This window comes from Anolis carolinensis, chromosome 6 (assembly GCF_035594765.1).
Source record: "Anolis carolinensis isolate JA03-04 chromosome 6, rAnoCar3.1.pri, whole genome shotgun sequence".
Taxonomy (NCBI): Eukaryota; Metazoa; Chordata; class Lepidosauria; order Squamata; family Dactyloidae; genus Anolis; species Anolis carolinensis.
This window is the reverse complement of record NC_085846.1, coordinates 13,879,604-13,907,190: the sequence shown is the minus strand read 5'-3', so window position 1 is coordinate 13,907,190 and position 27,587 is coordinate 13,879,604. Positions and strand designations below refer to the sequence as shown.

At 40.0% G+C, this 27,587-nt stretch overlaps 1 protein-coding gene and 1 long non-coding RNA gene across 4 annotated transcripts; one reads left to right on the top strand and one right to left on the bottom strand.

Moving 5' to 3' along the window:
* Positions 1 to 493: 493 nt before the first annotated feature.
* LOC134292579 (uncharacterized) lies at positions 494 to 27,500 on the bottom strand. 3 transcript variants are annotated; one of them, XR_009999828.1, is made up of 3 exons: positions 27,416 to 27,500; positions 23,084 to 23,267; positions 494 to 21,033 (listed from the first exon to the last, which is right to left on the bottom strand). It is a non-coding gene; the product is annotated as an uncharacterized LOC134292579 (long non-coding RNA). The 3 variants fall into 3 exon arrangements; XR_009999827.1 differs by having other exon boundaries at positions 26,933 to 27,485; XR_009999826.1 differs by lacking the exon at positions 27,416 to 27,500 and having other exon boundaries at positions 23,084 to 26,212.
* On the top strand, positions 9,601 to 21,152 carry gdpd3 (glycerophosphodiester phosphodiesterase domain containing 3). Its single transcript, XM_003225040.4, has 11 exons — positions 9,601 to 9,926; positions 10,322 to 11,038; positions 11,356 to 11,398; positions 11,498 to 11,633; positions 12,264 to 12,309; positions 12,430 to 12,548; positions 14,072 to 14,161; positions 15,367 to 15,500; positions 17,436 to 17,495; positions 17,874 to 17,925; positions 20,848 to 21,152. The coding sequence occupies exons 2-11, from the start codon at positions 10,897 to 10,899 to the stop codon at positions 20,980 to 20,982; spliced, it is 957 nt and encodes a 318-aa protein (XP_003225088.2). The 5' UTR covers positions 9,601 to 9,926; positions 10,322 to 10,896; the 3' UTR covers positions 20,983 to 21,152.
* Positions 27,501 to 27,587: the final 87 nt, after the last annotated feature.

Sequence of the window (27,587 nt, the reverse complement as noted above, 5' to 3'; positions counted from 1 at the left end):
TGGACCACTCTATCCCTTAACTACTGTGCCCACGTATCTTTATTCACTTCTTTGTTGCCTATGGCTATCAAATGAATGCTTCAATGGAGAGATTATTTTGAAAGCTATTTGTTCATCCCCTGAAGAAAACGAAAGACTGCAGTGGCTTATTACACATGCTAATAGTTGGGATGCCACCTGTACTAATCTGGCCTCTGTCGTGAACTAATTAGGTAGACCTAGATAAGGCAGTTAAGAAAACAAAACAAAACAAAAATAATTGCTACATTATGACTCATATAAATCTAAAGCAGACAATTACGGCATTTAAATAATTTAAAGATTTTCTGTACTTTGCCTCAGTCATGCATTAGAATGGAGAAGTCAAGACATCAGTAGGAAGAAACGATTAAATTCAGGATCGCCAGTGTCATTGTATTTTTAGTTTCTATGTATGACTTTGAAAGTTAGACAGAGAAGAACACTTACAGGAAGAGAATCAACACATTTGCAGTGTGGTGGCAGAAGAGTGTTTTATGGATACAACAGACTACACAAAAAAAGACAAATAAATGGATCTAGAAGCAAATGAGGAGCCCCCAATGGTGCAGCGCCACTGAGCTGCTGAACTTGCTGACTGAAAGGTTCTGTAGTTCAAATCCAGGCAGTGGGGCGAGTTCCTGCTGTTAGCCCCAGCTTCTGCCAACCTAGCAGTTTGAAAACATGCAAATATGAGTAGAGCAATAGGTACCGCCATGGCGGGAAGGTAATTGTGCTCCATACAGTCATGCCGGCCACATGACCTTGGAGGTGTCTATGGACAACGCCAGTTCTTCGGCTTAGAAATTGAGATGAGCACCAACCCCGAGTTGGACACGACTACTCTTAATGTCAGGAGAAAATCTTTACCTTTAACTAGGAGCAAATGAAGCCGGAATGCCTCCTACAAGCGAATATTGACTAAATTGATTTTGTCATGTTTTGGATATATCATGAGAAGACATGACACAGAAAAAAGACAATAATGTTTCCTAAGGTAAAAAGGAGTAATTAACAACAAAATAGTCTCTTATCTCAGTCCCTGTATGCACTATGTATAGGCTCAGTGGTAGATCACATAGGCCATATGCTAGATGTCTCAGATGTAGCTAAAGGGCTGCTAAAGATAAATGTCTGAAACTCTGGAAAATCACTCCCAGTAATATGAAGATAAATTGATCAGGTGCTATGACTTCTTACATTGTTCCTGCAAGGGGCAAATTACAGGGAGAGATCCACTCCCTTGTTTAAGGAGCTCCACTGGCTGCCGTTCATCTTCCGGTCCCAATTCAAGGTGCAGACCATCATCTATAAAGCCCTGAACGGTTTGGGACCCACCTACCTCCGTGACCGTATCTCCTTCCATAAACCTGCCCGTTCTTTGCGATCATCCGGGGAGGCCCTGTTATCACCATTGTTATCCCAGGCTCGCCTTGTAAGTACAAGGGAGAGGGCCTTCTCTGCTGTGGCCCCCCGACTGTGGAACTCACTACCTACTGAAATAAGGCAAGCTCCCACTCTGTTAGCTTTTAGGAAAGAATTGAAAACATGGCTCTTCCGCTGTGCCTTCGGTGAGTAATTTCTGTTATATATCTCCGTATTACTCCCCTCCGAACATCTATCCTCTAGATTACCCCTTCCAAATGTCCCTGCCCATAGTGGAGTACTCCTCGGTCCCTCTCACTCCAGGTTTTATCTCTGTGTTCACGCAGCCTGCCCTTGCTTTATTGTTTTTTGATTTCTTGATGTTCTGTTTATTATTATTTATTGTATTTTAAATGGTGCTATGATATGTTGTTTTTATATTTTATTATGCTGTATTGCTCTGGGCATGGCCCCATGTTAGCCGCCCCGAGTCCCCATTGGGGAGATGGTGGCGGGGTATAAATAAAGTTTTTTTATTTTTATTATTATTATTATTATTATTATTATTATTATTATTATTATTATTATTATAAGGATAATAGGGTATTTAATATGCTCTGAGCACTCTAATGTGATTTATAGTTACAGTGATGACCTGGGTGACATTAACTCACTGATTATTTGAAATAGGTGGAGGGGGAAACTGTTAAAATAAACTTTAAATGCAACATGTTCAAAGCCATAAAGTCTTATATACATTTGATTGAGATTTTATATAACTTTATGCAAAGGTCTTGATCAGATTAACATTCTTCACGCAAGGAAACTGGAATTGTTTCAAGACAGATATTCTACTTTCAAGAAAAAAATATATAATTTTATCTCTCTGTTTACCAAGAACCTTGACTGATCATATATTTCCTATGAAAAATGAGTGTTTGAAAGCCTAGTGCTAATGGCTGGGTCATATGCAGCCCTCCTCTTGTTGGAACATGAATCCTCTTGCCCTTCTCCGTTGGTTTTGCTGGCTGGGGCTGATGAATGTTGATGCCAAACAGTATTCGGAGGGTCATGCATGACTGACTAGGCCTGTTTTACACTATGCCTGAAACTAACGCAACAGTAATTCTATCCACCTCATGATAAAATGTTTCAAGATAAATGGTAGAGAAAGAGCAGTTCACTAGCTTTATCATGAAAATACCATCCTCAAAAATACGGTAAATCAAAAAGAGTGAAGAACTTTTGGTAAGAACTTTTCTTCAGTGAAATATGCTGCCTAGGAGTGTGGTGGCGTCTCCTTATTGGAGGTTTCTAAACAGAGGCTGAATGGCCATCTGTCAGGAGTGCTTTGATTGTATTTTCCTGCAGAGCAGGAGGTTGGACTGGATGGCTTGCGGGGTCTCTTCCAACTCTATGATTCTATGATAACGAGACAGAAAAGTCACCTTTTCACTGTGATATTAATGTTGTGCTGGAAAATTAAAATGCATCATGAGTGACTAATGAATAGTAAGCAATCAATGCTTTAGAAAAGACAACAGCAAATTAACAAATACAAGATAAGGTGTTTAGATTTGTAGCCCCCAGGAGTAGAATTGCCAAGCAAGAACCAACTAAAGCTTCACACAGCACGACAATTTTAGTCCAAACAGTGGTCAGTCAGGCATCTGAAAAAATGCAAGGAAGTGATTCCCTGCTTGTGCTTGTTACCTGATAATGCGTAGTTTAGTAATGTTAAATCCCCCTAATCCTGCCCAGATTTTCAAGAGGGCCACAACTCACTACATCCATTTCTTTTTCCTCCATGATCGGATAAGGGGATTCATTGCCACACTGGAAAGCTGTTGTGGTGAAGTGGCTTAAAGAGTGATATTTGCCTAAATGTACAAAGTGGCCTCAAGGAAATTATTATTATCTCTCAACTTTCTCCAATACAGCTGCAGTGGCACAATGGGTTAAACCGTTGTGCTGGCTGGATTGCTGACCTGAAGGTTGCTGGTTTGAATCCGCAAGATAGGGTGAGCACCCATCTGTCAGCTCTAGCTTGCGGGGACATGAGAGAAGCCTCGCAGCAGGTTGGTAACGCATTATTATTATTATTATTATTATTATTATTATTATTATTATTATTAAACTTTATTTGTACCCCGCTACCATCTCCCGAAGGACACATCCAGGGGTTCCCTAGGCAACATCTCTGTAGACTGCCAATTCTCTCACACCAGAAGGGACTTGCAGTATGTTCTCAAGTTGCTTCTAACGAGAAGAAAATAAGCTTTCTCCAGGCTCACCTTATGAAACTTAGAAATAATAATAATGACTTGCTCTACAGATGTTTACAAAAAATACAATTACAGCACATAGGAAGAGCATTTTAAACTTTAGAATACGCTTCTCATATATTGTATTGTAATTTTATAAGCATCCTGCAAGGCAGGTCACTATTGAGAATCTAAAGTGTAACAATGAAGTTAATTATTTTGTCATGCTTTAATAAAATAACAAAAGAAGATGACCAAAAAGAAAATTTAATTACCGGTACTATCACAAACTGCACACTCGAAAGGCTTGTAAAAAAGGAACGCAGAAACTATTGGAGGTGAATGGTTTTAATAACTGAAGTTTAACCTTTATTTTCAGAGGCAGTTTACCTCTAAATATTGAATGCTGAGACAGACCACAAGAAGTGGTTGTTTCCATCATGCCCTATTTCTATATTTCTCAGACTAGGGGATTTTAAGAGACAAGATCAGAATGGATCTTTGTAGTAAATTTGGAAATTTCCAAATTGACAACTCTATTTTCACGCGTGCTGTTTGGACTGGGTTAAAGAATTGGTGACCCTAGAAGACAATGAGCTATTAGATTTAGATGGCATAAATCTCCCATTTGGGTGGCATGCATTTTTGGATATACGAAAGTCCAAACTAATAGGCATATTTAATGACCATTACATACGGAGACCAATTCTAAATACCTGGAACATAGGTATATACAAAAATGCCGGAGTGGAAGTCCCCAGATGAGGCATACTACAAAAGGGAGAACATCTTACAAGGGAAATGGTTAACTTACAGGGAGCTGATCCAGACCAAGTTAGAAAACTCAGAAATGAAATCCCTAGAGAACTGAACCAAATGGGCCTTAAATGAAATTGACTTCTATATAGACAACTGTGTGAGAAATTTAAAGAACAACGTCGAACCTTGGGCTTCCAGATTGCAAAAAACATGGTTTATATCATATATATACAAAGGACTTATATCATATATATACAAAAATCTATTGACTTGGCACATGGAAGAGGAAAGGACTCGATGGTTTAGATGGGCTCAAAACATCGGCCAAGAGATAAAAATGGTTCAATGGGAAAAAACATGGAAGAGAAGAATTAAGTACACGGCATGTCAAAGCCTAAAAGAAAACGTCTACAAAATGCACCTGCGATGATATCTCTCTTCAGAGAGATTAGCGAAGATGTACAACTGCACCGACAAATTTTGGAAATGTGGGAAAGAAAAAGGCACATTTTACCACCTGTGGTGGTCATGCAACAAAGTAAACAACTACTGGAAACAAATTCATGTATATCTAGAAAAAATATTAAACACAAATTTCAAAATGACACCACAAATGTACCTTTTGAACATGCCCGGTGAAGAACTAGAAAGGAAATTTGGAAACATTTTGTTTTATATGACAGTGGCAGCTCGAATAGTATACGCCAGTCATTGGAAAACCTCAGAGATACCTCCCTTAGAAAACTGGGAAAAATACATTACAGATTTGATGATAATGGATAAAATAACTGTGCTCTTAAGAGGAGAACCTATAGAGAACTTTGTTAATGAATGGCAACCAATGATCTAATATCTCAATGTAAAATTAATATAAAAATGTACATAGGGGAAGCTATCAGACTGTAGACAAGGAGGAAACGGATATTAATTTGGAGCCGATAATACTTTATATATACTATTCAAATAGAAGACCCCTTATTGAAAATATATTATCTGAGAAACGATTATGAAAGACTAATAACTGGAAAGTATTGCACTGTATGCAACAAACACTCGCAAATGTGGAAAAAAGAATGGATCTTTGTTATGAAGGATGAAGCAAAACAATTGCTATGGTCTTCTAAAATACTATTTTTTGTTCCTCCAAATCTAAAATGGCTGACCAAATTCACATAACAAGAATACTTTTTTCACCAACGTACTGTGAGGTTATGAAAGCTCAGCCTATTCTGAAACCGTAGCCAAGCAACAAATGTCACAGCAACAAGATATCTAACAAGTATATTCCTCACACTTCACTTTTTGTGCCTATGACAGGTTGCATTACAAAGCAAGCAAGCAAATGTTCACAGAGTACCAATGCAAAGGAAGGAGGCCAGCACGTTTTCTGAGCAGATGGATCACTTCTTTGGGGTGACCCTTTCCACTGGCATTTGACACCCCTGCCACTTTGGGCAAGGGCGAGGGCAAGCATGTGTGCCACAGCTGAGTGGATCTACTGGATTCCCCTGACAACCAGGGCTTTTCCCCATTATCCCAGCTAATAAAGTGTAGGTACATATATAGGGCATAAATGGGAAACAACAAGAGCTGCAGAAAAAGGATGAAGGCAGTGGAACCTGTTCAGAGATTTTTACTACAAGAGATGATCCTTTTTTAAAAAATATATGAGCAAAGATTTAAAAGACTTGAACAGAAGTCTTCCCCATCTTCCATATTTCTATACTAATTCATAACTTTATAAACAAATCACAATTCGTTAAAAGCAATAAAATGAATGTAATCTAAAATAATTGGAAAAGGGCTCAATAACCTCCCGAGGGGAAAAAAATCCTTCTAAGTCAGAAAGTGTTAGGTCCAAACAATCTCAGTAAAAGCAAAGCCTTGTCAGATTATTCTACAATATGAGAATCATTATCTGTCAAGGCTTTGTTTTTACTAAATTCTGGACTTTTTATGAACTGCCATTAAGTCGACTTACTTATAATGACCCTATGGATGAAAGACCCCCAAGTCACTCCATCATCACCTACTCGGAACATATACAGTAGAGTCTCACTAATCCAAGCCTCGCTTATCCAAGCCTCTGGATAATCCAAGGCATTTTTGTAGTCAATGTTTTCAATATAGCGTGATATTTTGGTGCTAAATTCGTAAATACAGTAATTACAGCATAACATTACTGCGTATTGAACTACTTTTTCTGTCAAATTTGTTGTATAACATGAAATTTTGGTGCTTAATTTGTAAAATCATAATCTAATTTAATGTTGAATAGGCTTTTCCTTAATCCCTCCTTATTATCCAAGTTATTCACTTATCCAAGCTTCTGCCAGCCTGTTTAGCTTGGATAAGTGAGACTCTACTATACCATTTCTTTCTGCATTAGCACCCACAAATGGTACATATAGGATCTCAAAGAGTAGTTAAGGCCCAATCTACACTGCCATATAAAATCCAGATTATCTACTTTAAACTGGATAATATGGCAGTGTAGACTAATATAATCCAGTTCAAAGCAGATTATCTGGCTCTTATATGGCAGTGCAAATGTGGCCTTAGCTTATAATTAACTGCTATCAACAAACTTTGATTTGAGGACTCAGGGCTGTGCCTTCACTGATTGAGTCTATCCATCTGTAATGCAGCCTTTCTCTTTGCCTACTGTACTCTGATGCATTATTGCTTTTTTCTAGTTATTCCTGTTTTTTTTGTTTTTGTTTTTTTTAATGATATGGCCACAGTATGACTAATTGGGGCTTCTGGAGGGTGTTCAGGCTTGATTTGCTCTGTTATTTATTTCTTGCTTTAGTACTTCAAGGTATCCATAGAACTCTTGTCCAGCGCCACAAATATGTTTAAATATTTGAAGGGATGTCATAAGGAAGAGGCAGCAAGCTTGTTTTCTGCTTCCCTGGAGACTAGGTCTTGGAACAATGGCTTCAAATTATAGGAAGGGAGATTCCACCTGAACATTATGAAGAACTTCCTGACCGTGAGAGCTGTTCAATAGTGGAACTCTCTGCCTCAGAGTCTAGTGGAGGTTCCTTCCTTGAAGGCTTTTAAACAGACGTTGGATTGTCATCTGTCAGGGGTGCTTTAATCGTGCTTTTCCTGCATTGCAAGGGATTGGACTCGATGGCTCATGTGGTCTCTTCCAGCTCTATTATTCTATGATTTCAAATCAGATAAATTTCTTCATGTCAACTTTCTTCACTGTCCAGCATTCGTAATCAAACATAGAAATTGGAAATATGTTATGGGCAATGCTAACTTTAATATTAGATGAGATATCTTTATACTTCAGAGAGCTTAGTTTCCTTATAGCTATTCTTCCAAATCCTAGTCTCCATCTGATTTATTTACTGTAGTTTCTGTTCTAATTAATGGGTGAATCAAGGCATGATAAATCTTTAACTATTTTGATGTCTTCATCCTTTACTTTAAAGGTATGTTAAATCATCTGTAGTCATCTTTAATGTTCACCTGCAAACCTGTCTTTGTACTTTTTTTCCTTTACTTTCTTCAGTAATCGGGCCAAGTCTTTGCTATTTTTTGCTGTTAGTATGGCATTACTGTATATCTTGCATTGTTGATTTTCTTGACATTCCTTTCTCTCGTTTTCATGCTTCTTTCCTCTTATTCTAATCCTGCCTTATGTATATGTTCAGCATGCAAGTGAAACAGATAGAGTAATAAAATGCATCCTTGCCAGACCTCTTTGGTAATCGGAATCCACCTGTTTTGCCATATTCTCTCATGGTCATAGTCTCTTGCCGCTATGCATCAGGGCAAATGCTGTGACTAACCCATTTCTCTGGGAATAATCCAAACTTTTGCAAGATCTACACACTCAAAGGCCTTACTGATTTTCTTTTTAAATTTTTTGATGTACTTCATTAGCCAACATATGTCTACAATATGATTCATAGTGCTCCTTCCTTTCCTGAACCCAACTTAGACGTCTGACATTTTGTATGCCATGTATGGCAAAACATCTTTGTTGCATAGTTTTGAGCATCACTTTGCTTACACAGGAGAGTAATGCAGTGATTTAGTGGTTTCTTTAAACCCCAGGGCTCCCTTTCTTGAGGATTGGAATACATATTGAACATTTCCAATGCTGAACTTGCATCCACCTAAATATAAGTACCCTAGGCATCATTTTGTTCTAAATTGTCTCTAATGGCAGCTCTGATTAAGGCACTGATTTATAAGAAGCAGCAGGAAAATCTCTGCTTTTCAGTAGAGGGCACAATTGGAAAATTTAGACAAAGCTGGAAAATAGCACCTTCTCTACCAGTTTGGTTTCATGTTGGTTGAGCATTTGTTTACTCACCCCATATTTATTCCAGATAACTGTTCTAAGACATCATTGCTAATTTGAATATGATCAAAGATAAAAACCAAAGCTGGATATAATCAGCACGTGGATATGTTCTAACGCAGCATCACCTCAAGTGAACTCATCCAAGAATTTCACTTAATATTTAAAAGCATGAAAGGTAAAACCTTTCATCAGGATCCCCTCAGGATCATAGTAAAAAGCAATCCTCACATGGAGAAAGTGGAAGGTGTAACACAAACACAAAGAAACCTCCAGCCCTAACTTTGAGATGAATCAGGATGTTTACTATCAGTAGTCAAAATTATCTCAAAAGCTGTTAAAAATTGTAGAGACCTCAACATGGTCATGAACTCATTGCTACAGTCTCTCTTGTATGTGTCACTATCAATCCATAGAGGCTTTCCTGATGCTTTCTTTATTGGCGTTCTTCTTGGCACCAGGCATGCCTTTTTTTTTTTGTTCTGTCATGCCTTTTATATTTTGATTGCCATGGGAATTATGAATTTACCACTCCTAATAGCTGGTCAAGTTTTACAACTTGGTCTTATTCTGCTTTGATGTTTGCTCATAGTTATTTACTGTGAACCAACCTTGGATGAATTGATTAAAGGGCAAAATATATATGCACATACTTACTGCGATACATAAACAAGACACCTAGTTCACAGTCTGTTTCCAAACCAGGCCTAAAAAAGGACTGGAACAGACAGTAGGAATCAGTTTTGCCTGTGAATGCATCTTTAGTTACCATTTTCTCACCATCTTGTTACCCTTCCCACTGCAAATTCAGGCTCTATTAATCAGTTTTAGGTGGACTGAACCATCTCGTCTTTCAAGGAGGAAGTGAAAAGCAATTCTGATAATTAGACATTGATCTGCTTAAATGCACATGCGCATACACTACACTTAAAAATCTAGCAGGAAATTATCGGGGGGAGGGGGAATTATATTATTTCTTTCTGAGCCTCAGAAGGCCTGGGTTATTCAGCAAATACATGAGTGCACTCTCTTTTCTGAACAAAGGGCTGGTGATCGAATGCATCTTATCTCTGACGGACTAAAATATTTCTCAGAGTGCTGCCAAATGGGTGGCACAATCACAAGCTGCAAAAGCTAAACATCTCTCTGTGTCTCTCTCTGCGTGTCTTTGGGTCCAAAGTATCAGCCTGTAGGTAAGCATTATTATTATTATTATTTTATTTTATGACACAGCAAACAAGATAGATATGCTGGATTTCATATCACAAAATCACAAGTCGAACACTTCCCAAGTGTCTAGGACTGTGTGATGTATTTTCGGATGTTGCGCGCAGATCCCAGTAGGGTGGCCTTTTGCAGATCGTTATTATTATTATTATTATTATTATTATTATTATTATTATTATTATTATTAAAAGTCATATCAAGTGGGGAGGGGAAAATAATGGGTCCAAAGTCAGAAAAGAAAAGGAATTTAATTTTTAATTCCCCTGCAACTAACCTAGGGATACTCACTTTATTGAGACTATTATTTGCAATGGAAGGAAATCCCCCAATGTCCCCCTGTTTGGTCTTCATTTAATTTCAGGCATGAGCTCTGCTGGACTTAAGAGGACTCTGGAATTTTGTTCAGGTTAAAGTCATATGTCTTCCTTGGAAGAGAAACGAGGTCAAGTGGTTCAAAACAGGACCGAAAGCACCCACTCCTGGCGTGTTGCTGCCAAGAAAAAAAATGCTCTTTATCCCGGGGAGTGGCAAGACTGTAAAGTGTACAGGTTGGCATGGGGCGTGAAAGGACAGGTGTATGACTGGTGTGTGTGTGTGACATACATAGCCATTCATGTGGATGAAGGTGTGCAAGCTGAAGACTAGGGAGGTTCTGTCAAGCCAAGGGGAGGGGTGAACACCTATCTTGACTGCCTTCCACACACCCTTCTTCCTGCTACTGTGACTTAAAAACCACAAGAACCTGCCAATCCAGCCACTCATGGCCATGATGGCCAACACTGCTCATTGTACCTGACCCAGGATTTCAGGGATCCCAGTCTACCCGATGTCATTCATCAATCCTGTCTCTTCCCAGAGGATCTGAAGAACCTGCTTCTATTTTTTCCTCTGACCTATGAGTACCATCTGCTTTTAAGAGGAACCCAAGACTCCACCATGAGCTCCAACTTACTTTTTTATGGGTTGCCTGCTCTTGGGATCTATGCGCTGGCATCTCACTGCCTGAGAAAGAACCCACATCTTCTCCACAAAAAGAAAAGGTTTCCTGTCCGATGCCGGCATGTCTCTCATCGTGGTGGTGAGTTTTTGCTGACCTAATTGGGAATTTGATTGAGGGGGGTGGCACTCGCAGAACCTGGAAAGCAGGTGTGCTGTGCTGCAATTCAGAGTTAACAGAGTTGAGTGTGGAGGAGAAATCAGTCCCAGACACCTGATCCTCTTTTCCTTCTGACAGGTAGGATGTCCGTATGTCTTTCTGCTTCAGTGCCCTAGACTTGTATTGCCACATTCCTACAGCCCATATGGGCGTTTGGTCTCCTGGGGGAAGGAGGGGGAAATATCAGACATTGGGAGCTTCATCGCCTGCCTTTCCCAACATCCCTCTTTCCTTCTCAGGTTCTGGTGAACGGATTGAGAACACTTTGGAAGCCTTTCATCAGTGAGTGATGCCCCCTCATCCTTCTTTGCATGGTCTTGGCTTTCACCCCTACTGCTGCCATACAATCTCTAACACTGACCTCTTTGTCCATCTTCCTAGTGCGTTGAGCCAGGGGACAAACCTGCTAGAGCTTGACTGCCAGTTAACAAGAGATGGAGTTGTGGTTGTGTCCCATGATAATGAACTGCTACGCCAGACAGGACGCGACATTAAGATCACTGAGACAAACTATGCGGTAAGGACTCTATGGTTCTAGCTCTCAAGTTAACCTGCTTCTGTTATTTACGGCCACATTATACCTCGTTTTTCTTCTGTGATGGAACTCAGTGCATGTGGAGTTTCCATCCAAGATACTGACCAAGCTCAAAGCTGTTCAGACTTAGCAAAGTGGCTGTATAATGTCTCTGCAAAACATAGCCCAGGATCATACTTCTAATCTTAAGAACTCATCTCCCTCCCAGAAAACCCAGGACTGCTTTCTTCAAACATCTATATACACACACACACTCTACAAGCCACTCAATCCTATGTCTCTTCCAAAAGAAAAGACCTAACCCTCCTCCATCCCCCTCCATCAACCTGGTGGTTCATTTCATGGTAATTTGGTTTTCTCATTTTATGCTTTTAATGATTTTTTATGATTTATGTAATGTATTGTTTTTATAATGTTGATTTTATTGTGTTTTATTTATTGTAATATGTCTTAATTGTTGTACTTGTTTTGTTTTCGGGCCTTTGTCCCATATTAGCCGCCCTGGGTCAGGAGATGGTGGCGGGATGGAAAAATAAAGTTACTTACTTACTTACTTACCTGAAAAACAAGGTGTCCTGGCTCCTTAGTCCTTACTCTCATTGTGTCCCATAGGATCTGCCACCCTATAAGGATTCTTTGGAGGTGACATTTTCACCGGGTAAGTAGGACTAACAGTTGTTCTGGGTGAGGAATGCTGTGATGGGTGGTGTAAAGACTTGGTGAAATTTCACCCTTGCAAGGTATGCTCTAAGCTCCTACCACCTACACCTTCTGACAGGTTCCTTCTCCCATGGGGATGATCACCGGATTCCAAGGTTGGAAGAGGTCTTCCAGCAATTTCCTGGAATACCTATCAATGTTGAAATTAAAGAAGACATTGATGAACTCATACAGAAAGTAAGGGTGTTTTTCTTTTGTCCATCCCAATAATGTACAAGACCTAGATTTTTGTGTTGTGGAAGACTTCATGGCTGGAATCACTGGGCTGTTGTGAGTTTTCCGGGCAGTATGGCCATGTTTCAGAATGCTTCTGGAACATGGCCATACAGACCAGATAACTCACAACAACCTAGATGTTTGTTGGTTTCTCCTTTCAAGGTTCAGTCCCCCAGTGACAAATGCTTTCACTTTTGCATCTTGACAGACTCTTGTGTATAACATTTGCATCCTGTAGTGAACTCTGCTTAACACTGTTTCTTTTTTGCCTCTGCATTTTCACTATCCCACTAATAAAAAGGAATGTTGCGACACTGTAAAGGCTAGCAGGTTTATTATGGTTTAAACATTAATGGACTATATACACTAGATCTATGCAGCTGATATATTTTATGAAGTGGAAAGAATACATGCCACAATTAATCTGTCTGTCTTTTATGTGTGATAAGACTCCTTTCTTGTTCTATTATCTGCTTTTGCCTCTACCTCAGCCCCCAGATTTTTGCTGAAAACACAACCATATCCACAAGGATCCAGAAGAACTATGTAAACACATATCTTTTCTCACAGAGTATCTTCTCACATACTCTGTACTTTAAAAAAAACCCTGGACACCTCAGTCCAGGCCATTCTATACATAATACTGTACTTTTAAAAACTTGAATTCAGCATTCTATCTCTTCAGTGCATTCGATACTCCAACCTTCTCTGAGAAGGAAACTAGAAACCAAGAAAGGCAAAATGAAGAAACCAGAGTTTACAGATTAAAATAGTGTTGTTTTTAAAATAATTTCCTAGTGGAAAATTATATGTCAGAAAGACTGGACTGTAGACATGATAGCCATGTATAAATATGTGAGGGGAAGTCATAGGGAGGAGGGAGCAAGCTTGTTTTCTGCTGCCCTGCAGACTAGGACGCGGAACAATGGCTTCAAACTACAGGAAAGGAGATTCCACCTGAACATCAAGAAGAACTTCCTCACTGTGAGGGCTGTTCGGCAGTGGAACTCTCTGCCCCGGACTGTGGTGGAGGCTCTGTCTTTGGAGGCTTTTAAGCAGAGGCTGGATGGCCATCTGTCAGGGGTGCTTTGAATGCAATTTCCTGCTTCTTGGCAGGGGGTTGGACTGGATGGCCCATGAGGTTTCTTCCAACTCTACTATTCTATGATTCTATGATTCTATGTATGTGACAATTTACAATGGAATATTATTATTGTTATTATTATTATTATTTATTCATTTCTATCCCGCTTTTCTCTCGTGGCTGGGATTCAAAGCGGCGTACAACATATAAAATTCATACAAATACATCCGACCACAATACATAATCTTAATTTCCATGGAATGAGCAGTAATCCTAGATACCATATGTTTAACCCCTTCTGCTCCATTTGCATGCCCAAGGTGACTCTGAAAATCTCATCTCTTTTTATTAAAATTGCTTTCTGATTTTGTCCTTCTCTACTATCTGGTCTTGCACACAGGTAGCCAACCTTGTTCGGCAATATGAGCGCTCCCATATAACCATCTGGGCTTCCTTTGAGGGAAAGATACTGAAGAAATGCTGTGCAGCCGTATGTATCAATTGTCCTTTACCACTTTCACAGTTATCAGGCTCGTAAACAAAGCAATGTTTACTGGACCAAGTTTTTGACTGTAGGAGAGCAGGCAGGAATTCACCCTACGGAGGACTCTTCATACAGAGGGGCAGGAAGATGCATCCCATAACAACAAAACAAAGACATATCAAAGAGGCAGCTTCCTGCTCACTTTCAGTTGGTTTCTGTAGCCTTATTTGATACTAGCTGTGCCCGGCCACGCGTTGCTGTGGCAAAGTGGTGGTGGTATTGGTTAAAAATTGTTGTGTAATTTTTATTTGACGTTATTTGCATTTTTTATTAATTTTATTGTAAGTTATATTTTTATTTATTATATTTTATTATTTTCTTGTATTATTTTTAGTTATTTTCTGTTATTATAGTATTTTATTGTATCAATTTGTTTAGTGTTTTTTATTATTTTTTATTGGGTTGCTAGGAGACCAAGTTGGAGGAGCTTAGCCTTCTAACTGGCAGCAATTGGATAAAAGCAATTATTCCTCTCTCTCTAATTAGGACTTTATTTTTCTTTTATTTTTGTTGTATCAACCTAGAGGCGTGGATGATGGGTTGTGTTGTCAAATTTCGAGGTTGGGGGGCCTGTAGTTTTGTTGATTTGTGGGTCGCCGTGATGCCATCACTCTTTTATATATATAGATTGCTTGCTTAACCATTTCAAACTTGTGAAGATGTCATGTTCTTTAATGCAAACACCCTGTGAATTGTATCTCAGTAAAAGCACTAGGAAGTGCCCACAAAGAATTCAAATAGGTCTTGAAAGTGTTCCTTTTAGGACTACAGTCTCCAAAATCTCCCAGCCAGCATTGAATAATGGCTGGATCTTAGGAGGATTTTGAGAATGGCAGTCCAAAAATAATTTTTTTTTGTTTGCATGAAAGTGCAATTATCAAATGTTTTAAATGTATAACAGAAATGTAAGACATTCTCTGATCTCCCTCTTCCCAAGGGGAAAAACAGAAGGACCTGCTTTTCCTGGAACATCATATTATAATTAATTGAAAGACAGACTACAAAATAGGCAGCATGCAATAATGACCAGCAGAGATCTGTGTAATGATCAGGGATGGGTCCAAATTGATCCCAGCTGTTCAATCTAGAAGTTACATTGTCCTTACAAAATGTGACATAACATTATTTTATCCTTCTTATCTATCCTGTAGAACACCGAGATGCCCTATATTTTTTCTCTGTCGCGTGGCATCCTAATACTTCTTCTCTATTACGTGGGGCTCTTGCCTTTCATTCCCTTGAAGGAGTCCTTCCTGGAGTTTGTGCTGCCTTCCATCATGAACAGGTGACAGGGGATGGATGGGCAAAAGGGGATGGGGAGAGGAAGTCAGAAATACAACAGTCCTAGACTTGCTGTCAGTTCAAATTGGGGAAAAGAGAATGAAATGGCGAACCACCCTCTATTTCCACCTCAGTTTGTTTGGTCTTTTTGCTATACCAGCTGCTGACCAGAGTCCTTGAACACTAGCTGTGTAAGAGGGTTTTTATGATGTCAGAAGCAAATTGGGTTGCTTCTGGTGTGAAAGAATTGGCCTTCTACAAAGATGCTGCCCAGGGGATGCCCAGATGTGTTACCATCCTGATAGAGGCTTCTCTCATGTCCCCGCATGGGAAGCTAGGGCTGACAGATGGGAGCTCACTCCATCTGGTGGATTTGAACCATCAACCTTCAGGTCAGCAGTTCAGCTGGCACAAGGGTTTAACCCATTGTGCCACCATGGCCCAATGTACACACAATGTACTACTGTGTAAGAGTGAGGTATGAACAGACCAAAATATGGTCTCTACATAGCATAAAAAGGGGGAATAAGAGATTAACTTTATCACAAATTGGCCAGCAGTGTCCACTTGATGGGCACTGCTTTTATCTGTTTTTTGGGCTCGGCCCTGTGTTAGCTGCCCCGAGTCTCTGTAGGGAGATGGATGCAGGATATAAAAATAAAGTTGTTATTATTATTATTTGAAACACAACAAGATAAGTCCACGGCAGACACTCTGCCGGCTGTTGTATTAGATCACACATCGGACCCTTCCCAAGTGTCTAGGACTGTGTGATGTGTCAGCAAATAATGCGTGCAGATCCCAGTAAGGTGGCCTTTTGCAGCTGGCAGATGGTAATTTTGTCAGCGCCGATTGTGTTTAAGTGCAGGCCAAGGCCTTTAGGCACTGCACCCAGTGTGCCGATCACCACTGGGACCACCTTGACTGGCTTGTGCCACAGTCTTTGTAATTCAATCTCTAAATCCTCATATCATGTCAGCTTTTCCAGTTGTTTCTCCTCAATCTTGCTGTCACCTGAGATTGCAACATCGACAATCCATACTTTGTTGTTGTTGTTGTCATTATTAGGTGCTATTTGTTAATTAGAGGGTGGAAAGGTCATTGGGAATTAAAGTGGTCCCTCTGCTGCCCCAGAGCCATCTTGATCTTCACGATTCTGGGAAGTCCTAGGCCCCTTCTACACCACCACATAAAATCCAGATTATCTTCTTTAAACTGGATTATATGGCAACGTAGACTCATATAATCCAGCTCAAAGCAGATAATGTCGACTATCTGCTTTGGATTATATGGCAGTATATATAGAAGGGGTGCGAGATAAGAGCCAAGACTTCTTAGAACTCATTCTGGGCTGTTAGTACTTCAGTCTACAGTTAAATATGCTCTTTATTCAAAACTATTTTCTGAACAAATAAATGCGAGAATTAGTGCTGCTAACTTAAAAGGGACTCAATCTTTTCTTGCCACTGCCAAGTTAAATATTTCTCCACACTGGAGAGAGCCATTAAAGTACCATCTGTTTCACACAGGCTTAATAGATCCCAGGAACATATAAAAAGTAGAGCTCAGGCTGCCACTGCAATTAGGAATTAAATAAAGAAAGCAACTTCTAGTGATTGCATTCTGAGACGCTAAAGCCTCTAGTAAAGTTTACAATCACAGTGAAAAATCAGCAGTCAGGCTTTTGTGATATGGTTGTTCTGCCCCTCATTGTGACTTTTATTTTATGCTCACTAATACTTTAGTTTTGGGGGAAATGGTATGATAACACAGTAATTAATGAATGTTACTTTGTGTAGTGAGGGAGGGAGGTGACATCAGGATTGTTAAAAAAGACACTGGGAATCTAGCACCTTTGAGGAAGAATGACAGAAAGTGACATTTTCTTACTGGTTTTATATTCTCACCGCTTTTATGTTTTTGTCTTTTCTAATCATAGGACATATTTTCCAGTGAAAAGGGGCAAGTTGGGAGCACTGCTGGCAAAATTTTCCTACAAGTGAGTGACAGCAAAAAATACTTTTCCTGCTCAGCTCTCATAAAGCATCCTTGATCACTAACCAAGCTTGAAAGTCCTTTCGCACAATCTTGTTTTTCTGAAAATAATTCAGAATTCATAGGATGAGCTGAACTAAATCTGCAAGCTTTAATACCTGATTTCCCTTGAGTTTGACCAAAATGATATGACTAACCTAGTAGTCTTCACAGTTTATATATCACAAAACCACTTTCTCTAAATTAAAACATAACGGATGCTGATTTAACATGCGCCACCATATTTTTTTCAGTCTTTTTAATTATTTATTTTGCTGGTGTCTATAACAAACAACATGTAACAAACAACCTTCTCTGTCCTGTCCATTCCTTTCTCAAACAGAATGACAATGAGGAAAAAACTTCTTAAGCATCTCGAAGACAGAGGAATACAGGTAAATTGAAAGGAACTCAGTCAGGGCGTGGGCCACTGAAATCTCTTTGGTATGAAAATGATCAAAGTCTGGGTTTTCCTACCGTGTTTCCCCGAAAATAAGACATTGTCTTATATTAATTTTTGCTCCCAAAGATGCTCTAGGTCTTATTTTCAGGGAATGTCTTATTTTTCCATGAAGAAGAATTCACATTTATTGTTGAACAAAAAAATGAACATTATATACAGTAGTTGTCATCATAAACCAGCATAACCAAACTATGAATCCTATCAAGAATTTCTTGTTACGACCATTATTTCCATGTACAACACTCTGGTATGTACATTTACCGATCCTGCATGCTCTGGTGTTCTGTTTGGAGGGCATGCTTCCAAAGAAAAACTTTGTTAGGTCTTACTTTCAGGGGAGGCCTTATATTTAGTAATTCAGCAAAACCTCTACTAGGCCTTATTTTCTGGGGATGTCTTATTTTAGGGGAAACAGGGTATTAGCCTGACACTTTATGAGGGCTCCTCCAGACAGGAAAACAAAATTCGAGGAGAGTGTGCTATTTCATGCTATAATGCTTGAGTTATTTTAAAACTTTCCAAACATTTCTACAGTCCTTGAATAATGACTATTTTCAGGCATTTCTCAGCACTAAGAGCAACATGTTACTCCTACCCTCAAATTTTTTTAGACCAATATGTAACCTTCCATTTTCCTCCTTTCTTCCTTTTTTTTCTTTAGAGCTACAGTGTATCAGTGAACTTGTACTTCTGCAGTATAACTTTGTAACTCTAGGAAATATTTCTAAAATTTGCCCTTCCAACAATACACAGCAAACCAAAATTCTTCAGAAGCACAATAGATCCACAAAGTTCCTCTGAAGATTCCTACTCCCCACTAATGGAATGAGTGGGCACAGAGGCACTAATACATTCGCAAAACTCGAGGAACTACAGCATGAGAATGTGGTTGTTTTTTTTAAAACTAATCTGGAAGAACCTGCAGATAAATTTGGCCTGGCTTGGATGGTTTCATCTGGCCTTTCCATCCTTTTGAATATGAGCCATGGTGGCGCATATTCCTTCTGCTGGTTGAACTGCTGACCTGAAGGTTGGGTTGCTGACCTGAAGGTTGCCGGTTTGAGTCTGCGAGACAGGGTGAGCTCCTGTCTGTCAGCTCTAGCTTGCTGGGACATGAGAGAAGCCTCCTAGCTAATACATCCAGATGTCCCCTGGACAACATCCTTGCAGACAGCCAATTCTCTCACACTAGAAGCGACTTGCAGTATGTTCTCAAGTTGCTTTTGACATGATTAAAAATCCTTTTAAATGGGAATGAAGAGTAGGAATATGGGTGTTTATTACCAGTTTATTTGTATACCATTACTGCTATCCCATGAGAAGGATGGAAGTATCTTACAGTAATAAAATAATGTTCCTAATTGTACACTGAACAGAGCATAAATACAATTAATATATACCCTGTCTGATAGATTGGATAAATCACTCTTAATTGAGATGTCCCACAATTTAAACCAGGAAGGACCAAGCTTTTCTCATTCTATGTTTAGAGCTTGCCTCTTGACTTTAAACCTCTAAGGTAGGTTAGATTTAGGTCCCTTCTACACTGCTCTGTATCCCAGCATCTGATCTCAGATTATCTGCTATAAACTTGATTATATGCATCTCCACTGCCGGATAATCTGGGATAAACAGATAATCTGGAATCAGATCCTGGGATATAGGGGCAGTGTGGAAGGGATCTTAAATGTACAATTTTTATCCTCATAAATAATAAAAAGAACAACATATCACACTAGTGCACTGATTGTGGTATGAACTTTTATGTGGGCCCGAACCCAAACATCTCAGAAATGGTATGGTGGTGAGTGATACAGAATGAACATTAATGTTTTCTGGTTGGGTTGCAGACCACTGTATTCGGACAGCTATGTCAACATCACTTGCTTGTCCATACTGGATCACCTAGTGCTGTGATTGCATCACAAGAAGTTTTTTTTTAAAAAATTACCACCAATCAGGTGGTGGCCATTGAAAGGAAACAACATTACATTGAAACAGGATCGATTACAGCAACATTGTGCAGATGTTCCACACTAGGTGAGCAAACCACAGACAAAAAAAGACAAAAGCACTAGAGTGGAAAGTTCTGTAAGTCTAACCCACAAAAGATTACCAGAAAATTGTTTCCTGTCTTTCTGGTGTTAGATTTATTCTTGCTGCAGGAAACTACACAACTCTCCTATAGCCCATCTGCAATGTTGAAAGTACTTTACCTATATTACTGGAAAGAACTGTGTAAAGTAGTTCATCTTTACACTGCAAATGCAGAGCTGAAATCTGAAAATAGTAGTTTCATGTATTCCTGGAAATCAGCACCAGTAAGTTCAATGGCCTTTATATCTGCATAAGAACACAGACCCCATCTACACTGCCATATAATGCAGTTTCATAATGCAGTTAAACTGCATTATGTGAGTCGACACTGCCATATAATGCAGTTCAGTACAGTTAAACTGCATTATGAAACTGCATTATATGGCAGTATAGAAAGGCCCACAAACACCTACCATCTTCAGTTCATAGCTCAGATTAAATCTAAACCAATGTCTTCCTGTCTCCAGCTCACAGTTTACTCTGCATTGGTTCTCAGGTGTCTGTGGTATTATCTGCAACTATTTTGTATATGTCAATCAGTATCAAAATCACCATGACTTTTCCTCTTCAGAAAGTGCTTTTCTTCCAACAACACACTTTGCTGATTGTAAAATAGTGCCTGCGACTTTTACTTCAGCAACATTCTGAACTGTTTGAGTTAATGGCTAAATAAATAAGTCACTCATTAAAAAGGTATGAAAAAACCCTAGTTTTCTGCAGAAATGTCAATATTCAGAATCATCTCTCTCCCATGTAGGTTCTTCTTTGGGTCTTGAATGAAGACAAAGATTTTGACGAGGCCTTCAGTTATGGGGTTTCTGGAGTCATGACTGATTATCCCACCCGTCTCCGGAAGTATCTAGATGCTCATCCACCCCTTTTCAATGAATAATCCAGAACATGACTGGGAGTGCGCTGGGGGAGAAGCTATTTAGGTACTTGCCTGGGGAAAGAAAAAAGATGTGCCACATCGGAAGGAAAAGAAAGAAACCCTGAGCTAAGCTTTGGATAATCAAAACACAGTGTAAAATTGTGAAATAAATAAAGTTGATTATTGTTAGATATTAGTAGCATTTTCAATGACCGATCATGTTTACAATGGGAGGAAGGAAAAGGAGAGTCTTTGGTAATCTTTAATAGTAACCATTTCCAGAATAGCCTGAAATTATCTGGGTGGTTTCAAAGATGCCACAAAACTTCTTTCTCTTTTTATACTAAAACAGTTTGGGGTAGCTATCTCTTTGATCATTTATATAAAACAAGGAGTTTGGCAGGTGCCTTGTGCTATAAATCGGTACTTCTTCAGCTATCTCTCTAATGTGTCAGGGATCACTAACATATTTGTTCCCATTGAGTACAATTATTCATTTTTCCCTGTAAACCCGCCACAGACCAGAATAGCCAATAGTTCATGGACACATACCAGTCCATGAAATATTATTTTGTGTAGGTAAAGCTTTTCCCCTGGCATTAAGTCTAGTCATGTCTGACTCTGGGGGTGCTCATCTCCATTTCTAAGCTGAAGAGCCAGTGTTGTCCATTCACACCTCCAAGGTCATGTGGCCGGCATGACTGCATGGAGTGCCGTTACCTTCCTGTCGAAGCGGTACCTATTGATCTACTCACATTTGAATGTTTTCGAACTACTAGGCTGGCAGAAGCTGGGGTTAACAGCGGGCTCACCCCGCTCCCCAGATTTGAACTGCCGACCTTTCAGTCAGCAAGTTCAGCAGCTCAGCAGTTTAATCCACTGCGCCACTGGGGTCCACAATTCACAAAATGTGTTTACAACCATCTTCTAAAATCTTGAAAATGTTATCTTGAATTTCTAGTCCTTACTGCTCGTAGCTTAAAGGAAAATGTGGGCTGTTCCCACTGCTGAAAAAGAAATGCATTTGACTTTCAATAATTGGCTTTCAGTTATTTTAAGACTGCTATACCTTCATTGAACATGTACTTCTCTTTGATACTGTACATTTAACTTCTCTTGGTGCCTTTCTAATGATGATCATCAAGCTCACTCAAACTACAGCAAAACAGATTAGAACAGGTCCCCAAACCTCCACCAAAGGAAACCTTTGCTAGCAAATAAGAAACATGAAGAATTTAACACTTTGAAATGATTTGTAAAAAAGGTAAAGACAGCCAAACATCTGTTCCATTAAGTTTTTTAGAGATAGAAAGAATAGAGATTTTGTCCTATTTGTAATCCTGTGGAAGACAATGCAGGAGCACGTGCTTTAAGAAACAAGATAGCTGACAAGTTTAGAAGCGTAACCTGTCATTTGTAGGACCTGTTTTCCTCCTCCTTCTCTGTTCTTTGGTGTCAACAGAGACTCAATGCAATTGAGAGGGGAATCAAGGTGTTATTCCAAGGAGGTAGGTAGTCATTTATCTCTACCCCTCCCTAAGCAGATACTTGGCACTACCAACAAATGATAAGACAAGATTCCAAACACAGGTTTCCACTTCATTCGCTTATACTAGATTCTTCTCCAAAATCAGCTGACATATATAGGAAACGCAAGCAAATGTATATATGATTACTGAAGCAGCTTGACAGAGGAACTGATGCTTGGTACAGCTCTGCTACCAAAAAACTGTCTCAATCCAGAAACTTAGGTTAACGCCTTCTTCTTGTGCAAGCTGCTCTCAATTATGATGCCCTCATGCCATGATACTTATGACTAAATAATTTTTCTAAAATTGCACATCTAAAATTGAGGTAATTAATAATTATAGCAATCACAAGGGTGCAATTATTATGCGTGAGACTGCCCTTGAAGAGTGTTCAGGAAGTACATTTGGTCCAAAATACTACGCTGGATGTCTTACTCCACAGTATTCTCACGCCCGCAGTCTCTTAAGAAGGAATAGGGAGCTTCAAGGATTGCAGCCTACTTTACTTCTTACTAGAACCCAAGCAAAACCAAGAAGAAAACAATGGTTAAGGCAGACAGACAGCATATCCTGTAAGTTCTGGACCAGCTTACCTGTCCAAATGTATCTTCTTCGATGATCCACCTTGAAAGTTAAGATCATCGGGGGAGGTCCTGCTCTCGGTCCCACACCCCTCGCATGCGCAACTGGTGGAGATGGGAGACAGGGCCTTCTCCGTGGTGGCCCCTCATCTGTGGAACTGCCCAATGAAATCAGATCAGGCCCCGCTCTCCTGACCTTAAGGAAAAAATGTAAGACGTGGCTTTAGGACAAAGCATATGACCAATAATCGGAGAAGTGCAATAATTGAATTAATGTGATTGACAAATGGAATGGCCCTGGATTATAAACTGGATTGCGTAATTTTAATTGATGTTTTTAATTATTGATGTTTTAATTGCTTGGATGAGCCCCTGGTGGCGCAGTGGATTAAACCCTTGTGCCGGCAGAACTGCCAATTGACAGTCGGCAGTTCGAATCCAGGGAGAGGGGGTGAACCAGGGCTGTAGCCAAAGGGGGGGGATAGGGGTTCAACTCACCCTCTCCCGAAATTTTACAGGTTTTAAAAAAACTGGTTTACTCATGAATTTTAAATGGTTAACCAAATTCTCATGAGTGTCCAGTGAAGTTTGTCAATGGAGCCTGATTTCTATATTATTTTGTGTTATGGAACTACTCTTCATGATTGGCTAAAAAAAAGATTCAATACTCCCCCAATTTTTTTTCTGGCTATGGCCCTGGGGTGAGCTCCTCTGTCAGCTCCAGCTCCCCGTGAGGGTACATGAGAGAAGCCTCCCACATAGGATGGTAAAACATCAAACCTCTGGGCATCTCCTGGGCAACATCCTTGCAGAAGGCACACCGTCATCACCACCACAACAATAAAGCTCACAAATCCTGTTCATAACAAAATAATTTCTGTTTCCTGCAAAAAAAAAATTCTAACAATTTAATTTCATGGGCACAGCTTAATAGTTGCTGCAATTATAGACATTAAAGGGTGAGTTGACACTGGCAGCTTAAGCCAGGTACAATTGGGAGCATTTAATGTGAGTGTGATGATGCCCAGATACATTTATTAAAATTATTTTTTCCAAATATTGTGTAATAATATGTCTTATTACTATAGTTAGGTAAAGTTAACATTTCTACAGTTCTTTTTGTCAAAATGACCCTATTGTCTAATCTTACATTTTAATTTAGTGGTGTGACTCCTTGCTTAGTGAAACCTCTGCAGATTGAACAAGACTGAGTCTTCTTACTCCCTCCAAAGCCAAAAAGGCACAGATCATGCTTGTCTGAAGGGGCAATTTTGCCAGCACAGGAGTTACATCGCTTGAATAAGGATTAGAGGTCATTACATGGATAAACAAAGATTTAAACAAATCCTCTGAAGATACCAGCCACAGAAGCAGGCGAAACATCAGGAGAAAATGCTGCTATAACAGGCATGGGCAAACGTCGGACCTCCAGGTGTTTTGGACTTCAACTCCCACCATTCCCAACAGCTTACCGGCTTTTAGGAATTGTGGGAGTTGAAGTCCAAAACACCTGGAGGGCCAAAGTTTGCCCATGCCTGTGCTAGAACATAGCCACATTGCTCTGAAACCACACAACACCCAATTTAAACAAATGTTTACATCCTCTGTTGACTTATAGCAAGCCCTGAATTTCTAGTTTTGTTATGCAATGACTATTCAGAGGTGGTTTTGCTATATAGCCTAAGCTATTCATTGGTGGTCTTCCATCCAACTATTAGCCAGACCCAGCTTAGTAACCAAGATCAGACAAGATCTGAAGCAGCCAGACTTTGAATCTGCAAGGCCATTAAATGCTAATCAAGGTGATCAATTAAGACAGTCACACTTGCCTCAGACAAGAATTCTTTCTCCCAACCTGGACATTATTCCACAGATATATAATATAAACCCCACTTGCCTAGTTTCCAACAGACCTCACAACCTCTGACGATACCTGCCATAGATGTGGACGAAATGTCAGGAAAGAATGCTTCTGGAACATGGCCATACAGCCCGGAAAACTCACAGCAACCCATGAAAGCCTTTGACAACACATTTTGGAGAGGGTTGAGGATTTTAAAAGGGGTTTCAGTGGCTATATAATTGTCCCTCAGAGTCTGTACATGGCATTGGGCCATACTTTCCCCATCCTCAGTATGGGGCCAGATGCATTGCCTTGAACTTTCTGAAAGACTCATTAAAATCTATTCCATGTGTTGTCGAAGGCTTTCATGGCCGGAATCACTGGGTTGTTGTGAGTCTTCCGGGCTGTATGGCCATGTTCTAGAACAGGGTTCCCAAACTAAGGCTTATGGATACGGCTCTCCAAGGTCATTTACCTCCCCCCCCCCAGTTTTAGGCTTGCCCAAAGTCTGAAATGACTTGAAGGCACACAACAACAACAATCCTAATTAACTTGACTATCTCATTGCCCAGAAGCTGGCCCACACTTCCCATTTAACTCCTAATAGGATTATGTTGGTTAAAATTGTTTTTATTTTTAAATATTGTATTGTTTTTTCATTGTTGTCGTTTTGGGTTTTGTTTTTTTAATACAGTTAAGACATGTGCATTGTACATAGGAATTTGTTTGTATTTTTTTTCAAAAGATATTTCGCCCCTTTAACATTTTGAGGACCCCTGTTCTAGAAGCATTATCTCCTGATATTTTGCCCAAATCTATGGCAGGAACCCCGGTGGCGAAATGTGTTAAAGCACTGAGCTGCTGAACTTGCAAACCAAAAGGTCGCAGGTTCAAATCCCGGGAGTGGAGTGAGCGCCCGCTGTTAGCTCCAGCTTCTGCCAACCTAACCGTTTGAAAACATGCCAATGTAAGTAGATCAATAGGTACTGCTCCGGCGAGAAGGTAACGGCATTCCATGCAGTCATGCCGGCCACATGACCTTGCAGGTGTCTATGGACAACGCCGGCTCTTCGGTTTAGAAATGGAGATGAGCACCAACCCCCAGAGTCGGTCAAACATCAGGGGAAACTTTTACCTTACTAATGTGCATAGGACTTTATTTGTATTTTTTTCCCAAAAGATAATTCACCCCCTTAACATTCTGAAGGATTGTGGACCAGCAGGGCCGTAGCCAGAAAAAAATTTCGGGAGGGGTTTTGAAAATTTCGGGGGGGGGGGGGTTGAACCCCTGACCCACCCGCCCCCCCCCCCCCCCCGGGTTCAGACCTGTCAATATCTGCTTGAGATAGTGCCTGGAGGGACTCTTAATGTTTTATGTCTCATAGACTTAGCATGGGGATTTGGTTAAACAGTGAAAATTCATGAGTAAAAATTTCGGGGGGGGGGGGGTGAACCCCTAAAAAAAAAACCTTGCTACAGCCTGTGGACCAGCAATCTGCTTATTTATTTCGTGTCAAAAGCATTGCATAATAAATACAGTAGAGTCTCACTTATCCAACACTCGCTTATCCAACATTCTGGATTATCCAACGCATTTTTGTAGTCAATGTTTTCAATATATCATGATATTTTGGTGCTAAATTCATAAATACAGTAATTACTGCATAGCATTACTGCGTATTGAACTACTTTTTTTGCCAAATTAGTTGTCTAACATGATGTTTTGGTGCTTCATTTGTAAAATCATAACCTAATTCGATGTTTAATAGGCTTTTCCTTAATCTCTCCTTATTATCCAACATATTCGCTTATCCAACATTCTGCTGGCCTGTTTATGTTGGATAAGTGAGACTCTACTGTAGGTTTAAAAGTGATAAAATAAAGGAATCACAAACAGCTAAACAGTTTTGGACCAAAAGCGGGCAACAGCAATCGCATTGTCCGTAGCTTTAAACAACTCCTCCTCCGTGCATGAGGCAGGGCATTGTGGGCAAGCATACATACATACATATACATACCTATATTTTTTTTAGCAATCTGCTTAAAAAGCTTGAGGACCCCTGTTCTAGAAGCATCCTCTCCTGATATTTTGCCCATACCTATGGCAGGCATCCTCTGAGGTTGAGGGAAGCCCGTAAGACTCACGACAACCCAAAATCGATTCCATTTGCAGCAAGAGCTGCTTTTGTTCGCATCGTGAAGTTTTATTTTGGCACAGAGACCTAATAGGGAAGCTATTCCTGTTTCTAACGCAAGTCTATTCTTATCTACAGCGTCATTGTTTCATCTGCAGCATATTGGCCTTTATTTTTTATTTTATTTTTTTTGGTAAACAGAAAATGCAGAGATGCCTGGCAGTGGCATCCTCGGATGTGACAGCTCTCCAAAAACAAGGCCAAAGCACTTTGCACAGGTTGAGGAGCAGGGGCTGAGCCTGGCCTACCTGTGCTGCTGCCCACCTGCAGCCCAAGCCCCCATGCGCCCCCCATGCCTCCGCCCACCTCTCATGTGCCAGATGATGTGCTTCCTCCCTTGGCCTGCCCTCCCCTCTCCAAAACTCTGCAGTTGATTTGCATGCTGTGCCTTCATTGGCTGGGGAAGGAAGAGGAAGGAGCGAAGGGGAAAGCCTGCAGAAAGGAGGAGGGAGAGAAAAAAGGGGTGGAGACACCTTTG